We start from the raw sequence: 16,748 nt of genomic DNA on the forward strand, positions 1-16,748 counted from the left end.
CAAGCTCTCCATCGAGGTTTACTTTTCATGACTTAAGTTGCAGATGCTTTTTTTTTTTTTTTTTAAATCCTCACCCAAGCACATTTCCACTGATTTTAGAGAGAGGAAGTGAGATGGAGAGAAAGAAACATCAATCGACTGATTCCCTTAAACGCCCCAACCAAGGATCAAACCCACAACCTGGGTATGTGCCCTGACTGGAAATCAAATCCATGATCCTTCGGGACAATGATCCAACCAACTGAGGCACACCAGCCAGGACTAACTTGATATTTGGTATATGACAATAAATAGTTTATTGAGAAAAATATTAACTACTTGACTTAGATCTTATATTGCTTTATCTAAAATTAATTAAATTTGATAATGTAGTGCCAAATTCAAACAATTTTTTTCCAAACTTTTGGCTAAAACTCCAGATTCTTTCTAGCATTACAGTGGCATTTTTGTACAAAATCCAATTTTTTTAAAAAAAAAAACTGTTATAAAATATCTCAATGACAATATTGTGGAAATATTTTTCAATGAAATATATTATTTTTGGCCCTCCAACTAAAGTTCAATACATTGTATTCAATGTGGTTCTAAGTGCCATATGTTCAACAAAAAACAGGTTCTTCAAAATCTTGACATTTGCATTTTAAGCAATTTCTTTTTTATTAAATATTTTTATTTTTTCCAATTACAGTTTACATTCAATACTATTTTATATTCGTTTCTTTTAATTTACGTTACCCTTGATTGTAGATGCATAGAAAATAAATCCAAACTTCCCATCTAGCATCCTTTGACCTACCCATTGGTCTACGAACACTAAATCTTATTATTTTCCTTCTCATGGCCACACAGGGCTTCTTTCCCCATTGATCTTAAGCAGTCACACCATGTCTTCCTCACAACGGGTTCCTCGGCCGGAGCACCCTCCTTCCTTTCTCCTCGCCAGAATCCGTCAGCGTCTGGCACAGAAGCAACTGGACTACTCAAGATCTTAGATCAGACAGTTTCCTTAGCTGCCCCCGCTCTTCGCTGACCGTCTCTCTTTCCGTGCACTCATCCTGTTCGTCCCCAGATGGCAGGGCTGGGCAGAAGTCATTTCTGGCGTCCAGGACAGGCCCCGGAGTTTGCTAACTAACTCTGCTAACGAGGGTGTCGGCCGACGTGCCGAGCATCTACTAGGTGCCAGAATGGTTAGCGCTGGGACACAGTCTGCTCAAAGGAGCTTACAGCCTATTCACTAATTCAAAACTTGTATAAGTGCTGTGAAAAGCAAAGAAACGACCCGGACTAGGCCTCGCTCGCAGAGCCGTGGGCGCAGGAAGCGTCTACCGTTGAGCTGCGACCAGTCCTTCCTTCCCCTCGCGCTTTCGCTTAACCAAGTCCGTTCAGCCACACACTCCCAGTCCCGGCGTGCCCCGCGCCGCTCTCCGCGGCCCCACCCCGCCGGCTGAGCATCCTCTTCCGGAGAGGCTCCGCGGGCCCCGCTGCATGCTGGGAGTTGAAGTCCCCGCGGAGGCGGCGCGGCGCGTGGGCCAGCTCTCAGCGCGTGGCAGGAAGCGGAAGCGGCCTGCGGCCTGCGCCCCCTCCCGGCTCCGCCCCGCTCCACTCATCCCAGGGCTATCACTGACGTGTCTCTCTCGGCGGAGGTGCTGCTCCCGGGTTGCTGGCAGCGTCGCCTCGCGCGGAGCGGAGTGGAGCCTAAGCAGGACCCGGAGTCCGAGCAGCCGCCGCCATGGCGAGTGAGTCCCTAGGGGGCAGCCCTGGTTGCGCCGGGATGGAACACAGTCCCCCTTTCCCCTCACCGGTCCGGGCAGGTGCCCGCCCACCGGGCCTGCCCCGATCCCAGGCCCTCGGGGTTCCCCATGAGTTCTGATACTCGGTCTGCTCCCCTGCTCCCTACCTCCTGCCCCTACACAAGCTGGGCAGAAGCTTACCCGGGTAGCGCGAAAGGTTCTCCCAGCCCTAATTCTTCTTTTGTGGTTTTGTTTTTTTCCATCAAAGTCAAGTTTCTGGAAGTCATCAAACCCTTCTGTGTCATCTTGCCGGAAATTCAGAAGCCCGAAAGAAAGGTAAGTCCCCAAATCGCTGTCAAAGGAGGCTTTGTGAAACTCTGGATGCTTGAAGTTTACAGTACAATTAAATATGGCTTCAACACGCCAATGGGAACTCTCCCTTCTCTTCCCCCCTAGAGTATAGTTGTATGTACTCCTGAGCTTTGTCGAAAGGTGACCTCCTTGTGTGGGAATTTCCACCTAACCCATCGTGCTTTATCCAGAGCATCCTTCGTGGATGTTACTCCTGTGAGCAAAGTCTCGATTGTGCTCTGTCCCCAAAATTGACCCTGGCAGTGAATGAGTAAGGCCTCAAAAGCCCTAGGATACCCTTCCCTCTTCACCTGCAACAGGAGCAGATACAGTTGGGTTTTTCTAGGAGATGCTCTTTGTAGCCAGCTGCTAAAAGGAGCTAAAAGCAGTCGCTTTATTCCGCACAAAACTTTTTATGTAGGCTGCCAAATCACCTGCGAGTAAAGGCATTTTGTGAGCCCTGCTTTTTACAGCAGGTACACTAAAACGTGGAAAAATAGAAGTGTAGACTTATATTGCATCTTTGTCAGGATTTCTGCTGCTACATGGATAGCTACAGGCCAAGATAGTGAGTGTTGCCCATGTAAGGAAAGCTGTCATTGGGTTCTTAAAGAATAGGAGTATATTTTGTCTTCACATTCTTTTCAGACTGTTTTTCATGCATTCACATATATGTACTTGACATCAACATGAACACTTGGGTTCTTGGAGTATCTTTTCTTTTCTGTGTGTGGTCTTTCTTTTGTATAAATGTCCCACATATGTATTGCCTTTGATGGGCTAATATGCAAAGCTCTTCCCTTGTCACCCCACCCCCAGCATGGTAGAAAGGGCTTGGCTTTGGAGGCAGGCAAACCTGGGACCCACCCTTCCCACAACCTCTTACTAGCTGTGTGACATTGATTGGCCTTGTAGCTTACTAGTAAGTGTGATAGACGGAGCAGTGGAAATATGGGCAAGATACAGCAATGGCTTCAAAAGGGGTTAACTCTGGAAGATGTGATTTCTGATGGTGGTTTTGCGGGAAGAATAGAAGTTTTCTGGAAGCGAGGGAGAGGAATTTCAGGCGTAAAGAATGTGTAATGTGCAAAGGCAATGAAGACAAGCAGGTTGGGACACAGAGGGTAGGTGGGAAGCAATTGGAGCCAGATGTTAGAAACTTGCTTTGAAAGCAGGGTAGAGGATTGGAGTGGTTTAGAGGCTTTTGCAATAGAGAGTGATCTGTGGGAGTGGGCTAGGAGGTAAGGATAGATTTAGGAGCTGTTTAAAAGATAAAGTAGACAAGACTTGAATAAACAGTTTTTGATGTTTTCCTGTTAAGTTTGGCTGCATTCATGAAAGACTTGGTTATTAACAAAAGAGGAGTCTTGTAAAAATTGTCCACTCGTTTTTCCCATAAAAAATCATTTCAGCCCTGGCCAGGTGGCTCAGTTGGTTGGAATGTTGTCCCATTCACCAAAAGGTTTCAGATTAAATCCTGGTCAGGGAACATATGGGAGGCAACCGATCTGACCCAACCGACTGATTTCTCTCCCTCCCTCCCTCCTTCCTTCCCTCCCTCTTTTCCACTTCCTTCCTACTCTCTTTTCCTCTCCCCTCCCTTCCTTCTTCCTTCCCTCCTTTCCTCTCTCTCTAGGAATTAATGGAAACATATTCTCATGTGAGGATTAAAAAAAGAATCATTTCAAAGAACAAGTTTTGTTCACTTAATATTGTCACTCACAAGGCATTTCCGCATAAAGATCCGTACTCTGTACAATATTACTGTGTTTTTAAGCCTTTTAAAGCTATTCTTGCAGTGTAGGCATCAAGTACTAACAAAGACACTGAGTTTTAGAAGCAGAAGACCCAAAAGGATTCCCACTCTACTGCTTAGTACCAGAGGCGCCTTGGGCAGGACATCTAAACTTTTCTCATGGTTCTTAGTAGTCATCTGTAAAATGATTCTGAAATGTAAACCTATCCTACTTACATACCTGACGAGATCCCCTTGTTTGGCATCATGTCTTCAGATTCTTCCAACCCTTTCTATTGGATAAGACCCTTTTTATTGGAAAAGTCCTAGATCAATGCTACTAGTAGTTAGCGAATGGGTTGAACTTGCAACTCTCCTTGTCCTCCTCCCCATATTGTTTATTACATTGTTTTATCCTTAGTTCATAGAAAATATACTGCGTATTAAACAATCACAAATTCCAAATTGGCTGACTCCAAAATAGCAAAATCTCTTTCTATTGCAACATTCTTTGATCTCAAACTTGAACTTGATCCTAAACTGTTAATACTAAGGGTTAAGAGCATATGAAACTCACTTCAGCCTTTCTAAAATCAGTTTTCTCATTGTTAAATAAAAATAGGAGCTATATAGTGCAAGGGTCCACTGAGATGATGCATATGAAGGTCCTTGCATATAGAAAGCCTATATGTATACAACTACTTGTATTTTGACATGAATGTTTGGTACATGGTTTGGCGTATGAGGCTTACTTTTTTAAGAAAATATATATTTATTGATTTTTTTTATAGAGAGGAAGGGAAAGGGATAGAGAGTTAGAAACATCAATGAGAGAGCAACATCAATCAGCTGCTTCCTGCACACCCCCTATTGGGGATATGCCCGCAACCAAGGTACATGCCCTTGACCGGAATCGAACCTGGGACCATTCAGTCTGCAGGCTGATGCTCTATCCACTGAGCCTAACCGGTTAGGCAAGGCTTACCTTTCTGATGAACAGAAAAAGGGGTCTAGCCGAAGCCCGTTTGGCTCAGTGGTAGAGCGTCGGTCTGTGACAAAGGTCCCAGGTTCGATTCCGGTCAAGGGCATGTACCTTGGTTGCGGGCACATCCCCGTTAGGGGGTGTGCAAGAGGCAGCTGGTCGATGTTTCTCTCTCTCATCAACATTTCTAGCTCTCTATCTCTCTTCTTTCCTCTCTGTAAAAAATCAATAAAATATATTTTTTAAAAAAAGAAAAAGGGGTCTAATCTGAGTTGATTTCTCTTAATTTGCTTATGAAAGTAACTTATTGCCTTATTTCTTTCTCTTCTTCATAGATTCAGTTTAAGGAGAAAGTGCTATGGACCGCTATTACCCTCTTTATTTTCTTGGTGTGCTGCCAGGTAAGCCAGATTTCCCATTCCTGCATCGAGGTGGGGGGGCGGGGGGGTCAGAGAGCTGGAGACAAGTGTGCTGACGCCTTTTCTCTATGCTCGTTTCCAGATCCCCCTGTTTGGCATCATGTCTTCAGATTCTGCCGACCCTTTCTATTGGATAAGAGTGATCCTAGCCTCTAATAGAGGTAGAACTCTAGCTCTCTGCACCTCTTTCTGTACAATGTGGGCTTAACTGACCTTTTTTAGTTAAATTACAGGCTTTGACTTTATGTGAAGCTCGAGAGTGTTTGGGAAGAATGTCAGTGTGCTGTGCTGAATAGCCTCAGTAAATGCCGAATTCAACATCCAGACATGTCATCATATTCAGAATTGCATATGAATGCAGTATAAAACCTGTAATAACAAGATTGAGTATGTCATAGAGAATAGGAAAAACTAGAATGTTTTTAAACATCTGAAATAATATTTCTACCTGACTTTCTTGTGTTTTGATAACCTTTAGAATATGTATTTGTTTCTCAGCTGCATCTTTTTCATATCTATAGGTTATATTGCTATATGTATAAAAATATCTAACAGTGTTTTATACACTCTAATTACCCTTGGGGGGGGGGGGGGATTTTGAACGTTTATGTCAGTACCACTTTTGATTAACCTATTTTTTAAATATAATATAGTTCAAATAAAATCAGTTGGATGTATTTAGCCGTAATGAAAGTAGAAGTTTATTCACAACTAGATACGATTGTGTAGGCTTCCTTTTCAGACTTGGGGATTATTTGAATGTTATCCTTTTTATTAACTGATGAAGAGACAAACCTTATCTCTGTAAAAACAGAATGAATCTGTTTATGGTGAATTTAATGCAACTATCTGTTTAAAAGCCGTGTGACTTCTGAAACAGAATAAGATGTGGTCTGGCCAACTGCATAGAATGAATTGAATTACACTATAATTGTTTATATTTTGGGGTCATTCTCTAAATTAAATGCTGCTAGCAAACTGAAGCACACTAGTTTTGTGTAAGGGTACACAGTCAGATTTTGCTCATTCATTTTCTTAATAAAGTGTTGCTTTTCCAAGCTAATATGGGCTGTGTTTTGCCTCCCTTGTCCCCAGGCACATTGATGGAGCTGGGTATCTCTCCCATTGTCACCTCCGGCCTCATCATGCAGCTCTTGGCTGGCGCCAAAATAATTGAAGTTGGTGACACCCCAAAAGACCGAGCCCTCTTTAACGGAGCCCAAAAGTGTGAGTGAGATTTTCAGTGATGTTCAAATGTCTGTAGTGGAGAATTTGAATTTGCTATAAAGTTTGGGGCATCAAAACAGTTTTTCTTTGTACAGTGTAACTTCATTGCCCCACCAACCCTGCAGGTGCTCCGCGGCTTGTGTTAGCAAGAAAACACTTCTCGGGCCGGGCCATTGGCTGGGGCCTGTGATTCGCTGCTTCAGTGAGGGGCTCAGCTGTGGCCAGTTGGCCTGTTGTTTTTCTGGGCACCACTCCTCCAACTGCCCAACACTATGTGCCAGTAGTGTGGCCCAATTCCTCTTGTGCTTTTGGGCACTGCTCTGAGCAGTGTGTCATCCTTTAAACCAGAGTACGGTGGGCTCTATTGGGGGTAGGGGGTTACAAAACAAGAAGAAAGTGGAGGAGGTGCTAGAAGAGAAGGAAGAGGACTATAGTGGGCAAAGTGCTCAGCCGTTGAGAGGTAATGGCAAAGGTGGGGTACCTGCTAGAGTGGAAGGGGTTCTCAGGTGAAGGTAACGCATGGGAGCCAAAAGAACCTGATTGCCCCAACCTCACAGCTGCGTTTGTGTAGTCACAGAAAACAGCACATGAGACAGAGAAGTGAAGGGAGGCTAACTCTGATTCTGAAGCTAAGAGAGGAGAACAAACGGAAGAAGAAGGGAGAGTCAAAAGCCCCGAGGCTTTGCCTGGGGTTTGGAGCCGGAGCTGATTATTAGAGCTGCAGAATCCAGTGGAGAACTCATGTTTGATGAGGCTGACCTGGTCCCTGCCAAAGAAGCCACTGTCTAGTGCCCCCAGGTTGTCAAATCCTTCTATGCTGATGTGGCATTCCTACCCCTCAGAAGATCATGACAAACACTCTGCTGGTACCAGCCCCTGTCACACCTGACTGGGTTTCAGGTGGGGAGGGAAGGAGTTCTACTTGTCTTGAAGCTACAGAGGCGCCTTGAGAAGATGTCCTTTGAAGAGCCAGCCTCGTTTCTGTGCACTACAGCAGCCCAGTGCTTTATTTCTTTAAAATATATTTTGTTGATTTTTTACAGAGAGAGGGAAAGAGTTAGAAACATTGTCGAGAGAATCATCCATCAGCTGCCTCTGGCACACCTCTTACTGGGGTTGTGCCCGCAACCAAGGTACATGTCCTTGACCAGAATCGAACCTGGCACCTTTCAGTCCGCAGGCTGACGCTCCATCCACTGAGCCAAACCAGTTTCGGCTAGCAGCCCAGTGCTTTAAAGCTGTTCCATGCCATACAGTTTGCACACCCATTTCAGTGGAGGGGAAGAAAGATAAGTGTTTCAGGGCAACACATTCTGCACTTTGGGGAGAAAAGCAAAGGGCCTTCTATGAAGGGAGAAAACTTACAAGCCAAGGGGTTCCCAACAAAGAACTCAACCAGTTGATAAGTTACCAAAACTCCCATGTTGGGGGATGTAAACTGGTTGAGAAGGGAAACTCTTTTCATTGGAGCATATACCTAGATTATTCTTTCTTAGAGATGCTAATTCTTCTTCTTTTTTTTCTTTTTTTTTTTTTATGAATTCCACAACTTATTGTCACTTCCGTTTACAAAATGAGGGGGAAAGTCTTTTGTATAACTAATATCTACCATTCCTAGTGCTCTTCATGCCATTGTGTGGTTCCAGCCTTCTATCTGTAGCCTTCTGCTCTAATTTTTCTTTGCCTCATAAACTTTTAGTATTTGAAATGCAGGTTTTCTGTGTAAATTGCCTTAGCTTATTGAAAGTATTTCACTTTCATTCAAAAGGTGCTTTTGCTGCATATAGAATTCTAAGTTCACGGTCTTTTACTATTTAAGATGTTATTTTTTATCTTTTAATTTTCGAGAGTTTCTGCTATCTATCATTCTTCTTTCCTCTTTTTCTCAACCTTCTTTAAGATTTTTTTTTTTCCTCATTGTTTTTTAGCATTTTGGTACCTAGATGTTTTTGGTATGGTTTTCTTTATTATAATTATCCAAGTGTTTGGTGTGCATTGAGCTTCTTAAATCTGTGGGCTTTGTCGTTTTCGTATTTGGATATTTTCTGACCATGAATCTTCAAATATTTTTGTTCTTTCCTCAGTCCTTTTTTTTCTGAGAGTAATTGTACAAACTTCATTTTTTCATCTCATTGTCTTTAAGTTTTCCTCTTCTTGAACATATGAAAAGAGGTGCTAATTCTCGAAATTGACAAGAAGACCCTTTTCTAATTATGAAGTTAGAAATATTAGCTTATCCATCAAAACCACTTGGCTGAGGTATTTGGGGAGGGGAAGAAGGTAGCATAAGAGGTTGGGGTTTTTTCTTATTGATTTTTAGGGAGGGAGCAGGGAAGGAGAGAGAGAAAGAGAAACATCAATTTGTTCCACTTATTTATTCATTTATTGGTTGCTTCTTGAATATGCCCTGACCAGGAATCGAACCCACAATCTTGGCATATCGGGATGACACTCTAACTAACTGAGCTACCTGGCCAGAGCGCCTCTCTGTGTTTTAACATTGAACTAGGAAATCATTAGTGGCAGGGTTCAGGTCAACATTCAACCAACTGAGCCACACCAGCCGGGGTGGCAGTATTAGTATTATTCATCTTTGTTCTTAGTGCTTTGTACAGACTAAGTGTTCAATAATTGTTTCCACTATGACTGTAATATCCCACTTTGAGAACATAGATTTCTTTTGATTTCTAGTATTTGGCATGATCATTACCATTGGCCAGTCTATTGTGTATGTGATGACGGGAATGTATGGGGACCCTTCTGAAATGGGTGCTGGAATCTGCCTGTTAATCACCATTCAGGTAATTGTTATGCTAACATTCTTCCCTTCTAAGTAGCTCCTCACACTCACTCAGACTTTCCAAATAGCAACCCGGAACCATGCATAAAATAAATTCTATGGAGAAGGAGCCACAGCACCTGTGTTGGCCTCTTTAAACTCAACAGAGGAAGGCCTTGCTGTCTGTTGTCTACTCAGCCTTCAGCATTGATATCAGAGAAACCCTTTTCCAGGGGAGGAAAGGGCCACGCCTGTAGGGAACAGGAATGCAGTCTATTTGGGTTTCTTTACTTTCATTTTTTTATTTACAGCTCTTTGTTGCTGGCTTAATTGTCCTGCTTTTGGATGAACTTCTGCAAAAAGGGTATGGCCTGGGCTCTGGAATCTCCCTCTTTATTGCCACTAACATCTGTGAGACCATTGTGTGGAAAGCGTTCAGCCCCACCACTGTCAACACTGGCCGAGGTAAGCGCCCTGGGATCTCCGAGGGACAGGGGTCGGTGAAAAGTGTGGCCATGTGCAAAGCAGAAGACCAAAGAGCCCGTTCCAAAGAAGCAGCAGCTCCGTTGTAGGTACATTTCTTCTGATTCTTCTGTGTGTATTTTTAAACACGGGCTTCTGCTCCTGATGATACATAACTTACATATTCCATGTCAGAGTATTTCACAAATGTTTACCATGCCAGAGTAGGGAATCCTGCCTCTTTTTTCTAGCAAACTGTGGACTTCTTGGCAAGGATGAGCAGCATTTATTGAAGTAGTCTTCTGATGGACATGTAGGTCATTTCCAGTTTGGGTTGTTACTGCAGCAGAAACAGTGAACAGCCTCATGCATTCATGTTTCTGTATTTTGGCGGTTGCTTTCAGTGAATAAGTTTCTAAAAATGAAATCACTGAACCAGCCAACTCACTTGGTCATGCAAGAAGCAACTTTGTGTAAGAGACCTGAACTTGGCGTTCACCTCCTGGCTGTTCCTGTTAGGAGCAGATAGTGGTTTTGGGCAAATCCCTCTACCTCGCAGCCTCGGTTGCCAGGATGAAATGGTCCAGGAATAGCGAGCAGGAGGAGCCCAGGAGGTCCACCATCATGTGTTAGAAACGTGAGGAAAGTGCCCTTGTGGGGCAGCGTGCAGGTGCCCGTCACAGTACTGATATCAGGACCTCCCACCTGCCCCCAGAGCACGGCTCTGGACACGGCTCCCTGCAGGAGGCCAGCCTTTCACTGTGGGAGAGTTACGCTCTCCTCGGGGAACATAGAGCAATACAGTGCTCCTGCTTCTTACTTTCGTTGGGGGTTTAACTTCAGTAAGTTCTTGAAATTTTATTGATATAAGCTTTCTAAGCCCAGCTCCTCAACTCCCCCTCACTTGGGTCTGCTGCCTAATCCTCGGGCCATGTACCCATTCTTGCTCTTGATTCCTTCAGTCCCTCAGTAAGCTGCTCTGCTTCCTGGCTCTTTCAGCACCCTTTCCTACGAGTTGTGTACTGACTGAATCAGGCTCTGTGGTGGGCATGCATGTTGTCCTTTCTGCTTGTTCATCAGTGTAAGGAGCAGAGAAGTAAAACCCGTCCCCCCTTGTCAGAGGCAGCCTGCACTTCAAAGCTGGGGATGCTCTGCTGCCTGGGGTTTTCCGGGGAAATGAATGGGCAGCTCCGAGCCACTCTTCAGTGTAAGACCTCTTCAGCTGGTCCTGCTTTGGTGGTTTTATAATTGATCATCATTCCACACGTCTGGTGGCCATTGACTCACATGCCAACAAAGTGAGAACTCAAAAGGGTAGACTAGCCCCTTTCTGCAGGTTGAAATCTCTACTGAGAAATAGAAATGAGGGAGGAGAAAATGCCACTGTACCCCTGTGGTTATAGGAATAGGCACCATGGATCTCAAAACTAACTCAATTTTCCTCTCTAAGAAGCTGTTTGTCTCCTTACCACGTGTGTCCCCTCCTTTACCGACAGGGATGGAATTTGAAGGTGCCATCATCGCACTGTTTCATCTGCTGGCCACACGCACTGACAAGGTCCGAGCCCTTCGAGAGGCCTTCTACCGCCAGAACCTCCCCAATCTCATGAATCTGATTGCCACCATCTTTGTCTTTGCAGTGGTCATCTATTTCCAGGTGCGTCCAGACCCACCACAGGGAGACCTGGTGGTCCGGTTTAATTTTTGGAATGTCTTGGTGTGTGCGCCCTCACACCCGCACCCAGGGGGTTGTACATCACTGTATAGTATTGAAGTGATGGGATGGCATCTGAAAGGAGCAAGCTTCCATGTGAGCTGGGCAAGTGTGTTCCATTGAGTCATGGGGACCTGCCTGAACTGGACAGACTGAGGCAGATGCAACATTTCTGAGATTATGCTCCTTTGGGTTGGGCACAGCAACAGATAAATAAAGAAGATAAATCTTTAAGTTCCTAGTTCAAGAGAAGTGAAAAGTCATCAAACTCTAAAGCTTCATCACCATCTTACCAAAGTTTATAGTGTATTTGTAGGTAGTGTCATTCTAGAAAAAGCCCTTCCTCTTTGGGCTTCTTAACTTTCAAATTATTAGTCTGTGCCACTTGCCTGTGAGTAAGAGACCTGAGCTGTCAGTTGCTCTTCGGTAGTTGGATTAGTCTTTATATTTATTCATCAGCCATTCTGATAATTATTGAAAAGAAGGGATGGCAATGGAAAAGACAGCTTAGTGCTTATAGGAAGGTCATTATACCACCAAGTGCTTTTTCTGAGGACCAGACAGTCTGTTCCTTCAGCCGAGACTTAATCAGATGCCTAATTAATAAGCTTTAGTGCACCATAAGCTTGGTGTGGGTATTTGGAGTTAGGTCATTAAATTTTTATTTTATTTTATATATTTTATACTGAATCCTGTTCTAGACACTTGGAGTTTATAAAAATAATATAAAAGAAAACCTTTTTATTCTCTAATGGTTTCAGAGGGAGAGGCTGTATTCATAGAAAAGCTTAGCTTTTCTGTTTATGATTTAAAACATCGGAAAAGACTGCTGTGGGGTGTGAGGTGGAGGCCATGGTGGCCGTGTCCTGAGGCCACTGTAAGAGCCCAGGAGAGGCGACCACCAAAGAGACCACTGTTCGGACTTACTGCGCATGTGTCCTTCAGGCTCTTTTATGTCCACATTGATGCAGATTTAATGTGATGGACTTCGGGTTGCTTGTTTGTTTGTTTGTTTGTTTGTTTGTTTGTTTTTGACCAAAATGGGATTATTCCACTGTACTGGGCTTTGGTGCATTTTGAAGCCTTTCTTTCTGGGAACCCTCAGTTAAGTGGCCCTGAGGGTAGTGATGGGTGAGGAAAGGGCATGCGAGCCTGGAACCAATGTAGGTCCTGCCATCCCCAGCCGGGCTGCGTCTGTGCAGACACCGGCATGAGGCATGAAGGTGCTCTGCTTTGTTTGGCTTCTCAGGGCTTCCGAGTGGACCTGCCCATCAAGTCGGCTCGTTACCGCGGCCAGTACAACACCTACCCTATCAAGCTTTTCTACACCTCCAACATCCCCATCATCCTGCAGTCCGCCCTGGTGTCCAACCTGTACGTCATCTCCCAGATGTTGTCAGCCCGCTTCAGTGGCAACCTGCTGGTCAGCCTGCTGGGCACCTGGTCTGTAAGTATGGCTGCTTGAAGGAATGCGTTTTAATGCTGTAGCTACTTACGGTGGTGTCATCCAGGTGCCTTCCTTGTGACCAAACATTTTACCCAAAGGTATTTCCTAACCATGCCTTTTACAATTTAATTCAGCACAGTAAATTCTCTTTTCAATAAGAAACTGGCACTGTGGACACTTGAGTAAGATTGTGTCCCTTTTCACCCGCTCAGAACTACTTCTGTCCTTATACTCAGGTACAATGAAACAGCACTCACCAGCTCTCTGTGCGTTCTTCCCAGGATACATCTTCCGGGGGCCCAGCACGAGCTTATCCAGTCGGCGGTCTTTGCTATTACCTGTCCCCCCCAGAATCCTTTGGCTCCGTGTTAGAAGACCCTGTCCACGCCGTTGTATACATAGTGTTCATGCTGGGCTCGTGTGCCTTCTTCTCCAAAACATGGATCGAGGTCTCAGGCTCCTCTGCCAAAGATGTAAGTATAAGTTACAGTTTAATTAAACCAGGAAGCAGTAGCTCTCGCATGTCACTGGTGTAAGTGGTCTGTGAACACCTGCAGCCACTTCCTCCTCATTAGGCCGAAGCGTTTACGGCCATAGACGAGCCCAGGGGTAAATTAATGCTCACCTGGGGAGGTGGAGCTAACTAAAGCTAGACTTGTTTGGAGCAGTTCTTAAATTGTCTGTATAAATGTTACTAGGATGCTAAAGAAGGAAACCTGCGTTTAGAGCCACTATGGAATGTCTACCTGGCCGTCAATTTCAAACTTAAAACTGATCATTGTTTTCTCTTCGGGCATCATGCAGGTGGCAAAGCAGCTGAAGGAGCAGCAGATGGTGATGAGGGGCCACCGAGAGACCTCCATGGTCCATGAACTCAATCGGTGAGGCTGGCCCTGGGTCCTAGTGGTTTTCTCATAATTGTAGTTTTCTTACACATCCAGCATCTTGTTAGGGCTTAGGGATTTCTGGTTAATTAAATCTTATCCAGGATAGAAAAGATCCTTGTGTCCACAAGAAAATCAGCATTGCCAATTTCAGATTGTTTTTTTGATTCCTAGCAGGAACAGGAGACAATTTTGTTCATTCTCTTAATGAGAATTCTCTATATTTACAGTACATTGTTCAGGAGAAATAAAATGTAAGCTGCTTAAGAACTCTTACATTTTCTAGTAGTCACATTTAAAAAAGTAAAAATGTGTAATTAATGTAAGGAAAATCATTAGATATTTTATGTCCTTGTCTTCAAAATCTAGTGTGACAACTTTAATATCTCAACTTGGACTAGTCATATTTCACTGGCCACATGTGGCTTGTGTGTCCACTTACTGGACAGCAGTCCTAGTCTAGACCTAATGGTATGTGAGCATTAAAGTTTCAAGAAGGTAGCGTAATGACCTCTACAGGAGTTAGGTTCCTAAATCAGAGGTAAGTAGGCAGGTAGGCTGAGTCAGGGGTGGGCCACGCTACAGGTATTTATGTGGTGGCACCTTGCTGACTCACCTCCTCCTCCCCAGGTACATCCCCACTGCTGCCGCCTTCGGGGGGCTGTGTATTGGAGCCCTCTCTGTCCTGGCTGACTTCCTGGGTGCCATCGGATCTGGAACTGGGATCCTGCTCGCGGTCACAATCATCTACCAGTACTTTGAAATCTTTGTAAAGGAGCAGAGTGAGGTTGGCAGCATGGGGGCCCTTCTGTTCTGAGCCATGTCTCCCCGGACCAGGAAGAGAAGCCATGCTCTGGAGTTGCCAAGGAAGGGAGCAACGAATCCAGCACGGGGTGCTGCTATGGCATGTGGACCTTCAATTTTTTTTTTTTTTTTAATTTCATATTCTTTCATTCCACTTTGTAAAGTGCTAGAAATTTCCCATTTGAAATTTTGCTTTCTATTCTGGCATTGGCAAAATAACTATAGAAATGAGGTTTTATTCACCTGAAGGCCAGAGGTTGGGAGGATAAATGACTGTACTCATGTGTCCACGTAACCTTTGTTTTAACCTTTGCACCTTCTCAGTGCCATAGGCGGCTGCAGTGGTCCCAGCTGTTCCCTACAAGGGAATAACTTAGTGGTTAGAAGCACAAACATTGTTGAAAGGACTACATATCATTGTGGTGGTAGGTGTGAGGCTGGGAGCAGACCATGTGTTTTCTGGCAGATGTGGGAGACTCATTAGCATGTCCCCTCATGGTCAGGGGTAGGAACATCTACTTATAACTGGTTCTCTGGATGACACAATTGTCTTCTCCTTTAAAAGCAGTTTTTAAAGAGGGATGAATTTCCTGGCAGACACTTTTGGGCCATCTTTTTATCCTCACCTGAGGATATGTTTATTGATTTTTAGAGAGAGAGAAACATCGATCTGTTGCCTCTCATAAATGCTCCAACTGGGGATCGAACCCACAACCTATTTAATGTATGGGACAATGCTTCAACCTACTGAGCCACCAGCTGGGGCGAGTTAGGATTCTTTAGCATATGAAGTTGTGCCTGGCCAAGCTAGGCAAACATTGTGTGGTGGATCCTTGAAGTGATGTCTGTCCAGTTCTTCCAGTTGTCACTGGACCTGCTTCCTCGTGGTTCCTTCACACACACACACACACACACACACCCGCTCAGCCCGAGCAAGGGGAGGCACAGTGGCAGGTGCTCAGACATGGAGAGACAATGACTTACTTGGTTCACAGGTCACCACTCTCTTCCCTCGGCTTCCCAGAAAAGAAGGCCTTAGACCTGAGATCTGTGATGCAGTTAGGGTCAGAGAGCTTGTAAATTGCTTTGATGTTTGATATAAAAGACTCACTATTATGTGTAAAATAAATTTTGTTTGCAATAACAGGGGATCTAGATCTTAGGAATTGGAACGTTTTTTAAGAACTTTAGGGAGGTCCCTCTGAAGGACAAGTGCCTGGCAGTGTCTGGCAGTAAGGCACTGCAGGCCTGTGGGATTCTCACTGGAGGGAGCCCCAGTTCTAAGAAGGGAGCACCAGCCCTGTGGGGAGCAGTGTCCCTCCAGCAGCAGGTACACACTGGCTTCTGAAGCACAGAAAGGTGGTCATGAGCCAGTAGACGTGGCAAACTGGACACCTGAGTCAGGAGGCTCCCAGGAGTTCTCACTGGCAGTACAACCAAAACATAGACTGACCAAGGGACGAGAAGTAACTTGCTTAAAACCTCCCGGCAAGTCAGCCACAGAGCCACGAGGGGCCTGTCCCCACCCCCAGTCCAGGGCATACCACCATGTCACACGCGGCCTTGTCAGACCCAGTCCTGAGCCGAGACCTCCGCTACACTTGTTCTCCTCGGCCCCACCCATAGGAATCCTGCAGCCTCGAGGCAGGAGCCCCACATCCCTGCCTGCAGCCTGTGGTCATCAGGGGGCCCTATGGGCTCAGGCTCAGGCTCAGGCTCTGGTTAATAACCACAGTGGGTCAGGGCTAACCTCAGCTTCCAGGGACTGTCACTGTGGACGCCAAAATGGCATAACTGAGATAAGGTGAAAAAGTAACAAATAAAGCCAACGTTTTACAAGCCATTTGTTCACGTCTTTTGTTTTTCAATACCCTTTTATTCCCAAGAAGGCCTGTGAGAGAAGACACCTGAGACTTGGTAAGGTCCTGATTCTTTGCTTTTTTTTTTTTTTTTTTTTTTTTTTTTTTTTAATACATTTTCATTGATTTCAGAGAGGAAGGGAGAAGGAGAAGGAGAATGATAGAAACATCCATAATGAGAGAGAATCATGGATCGGCTGCCTCTTGAAGTTCCCCAGTGGGGATCGAGCCCACAGCCCAGACATGTGCCCTTGACCGGAATTGAACCTGGAACCTTTCAGTCCACAGGCTGATGCTCTATCCACTGAGCCAAACTGGCTAGGGCGGGTCCTGATTTTTCACAAGGTGCCCAAGG

General features: G+C 44.9%; 1 protein-coding gene across 1 annotated transcript; it reads left to right on the forward strand.

Moving 5' to 3' along the window:
• The first annotated feature begins 1,526 nt into the window (after nucleotides 1-1,526).
• Nucleotides 1,527-16,377, forward strand: SEC61A1 (SEC61 translocon subunit alpha 1). Its single transcript, XM_084887215.1, has 12 exons — nucleotides 1,527-1,736; nucleotides 1,999-2,066; nucleotides 5,134-5,199; nucleotides 5,300-5,378; nucleotides 6,313-6,444; nucleotides 9,136-9,245; nucleotides 9,535-9,688; nucleotides 11,182-11,342; nucleotides 12,649-12,846; nucleotides 13,128-13,319; nucleotides 13,651-13,727; nucleotides 14,361-16,377. The coding sequence occupies exons 1-12, from the start codon at nucleotides 1,730-1,732 to the stop codon at nucleotides 14,545-14,547; spliced, it is 1,431 nt and encodes a 476-aa protein (XP_084743341.1). The 5' UTR covers nucleotides 1,527-1,729; the 3' UTR covers nucleotides 14,548-16,377.
• The last annotated feature ends 371 nt before the right edge of the window (nucleotides 16,378-16,748 follow it).

This window comes from Pipistrellus hanaki, assembly GCF_964339955.1.
Source record: "Pipistrellus hanaki genome assembly, chromosome: 6".
In the NCBI taxonomy this organism is placed as follows: Eukaryota; Metazoa; Chordata; class Mammalia; order Chiroptera; family Vespertilionidae; genus Pipistrellus; species Pipistrellus hanaki.

Coding starts and splice junctions, on each gene's coding strand:
- SEC61A1 (XM_084887215.1), top strand. Junction 9,689..11,181: donor CACTGTCAACACTGGCCGAG/GTAAGCGCCCTG, acceptor CTTTACCGACAG/GGATGGAATTTGAAGGTGCC. Junction 13,320..13,650: donor CAGGCTCCTCTGCCAAAGAT/GTAAGTATAAGT, acceptor GGCATCATGCAG/GTGGCAAAGCAGCTGAAGGA.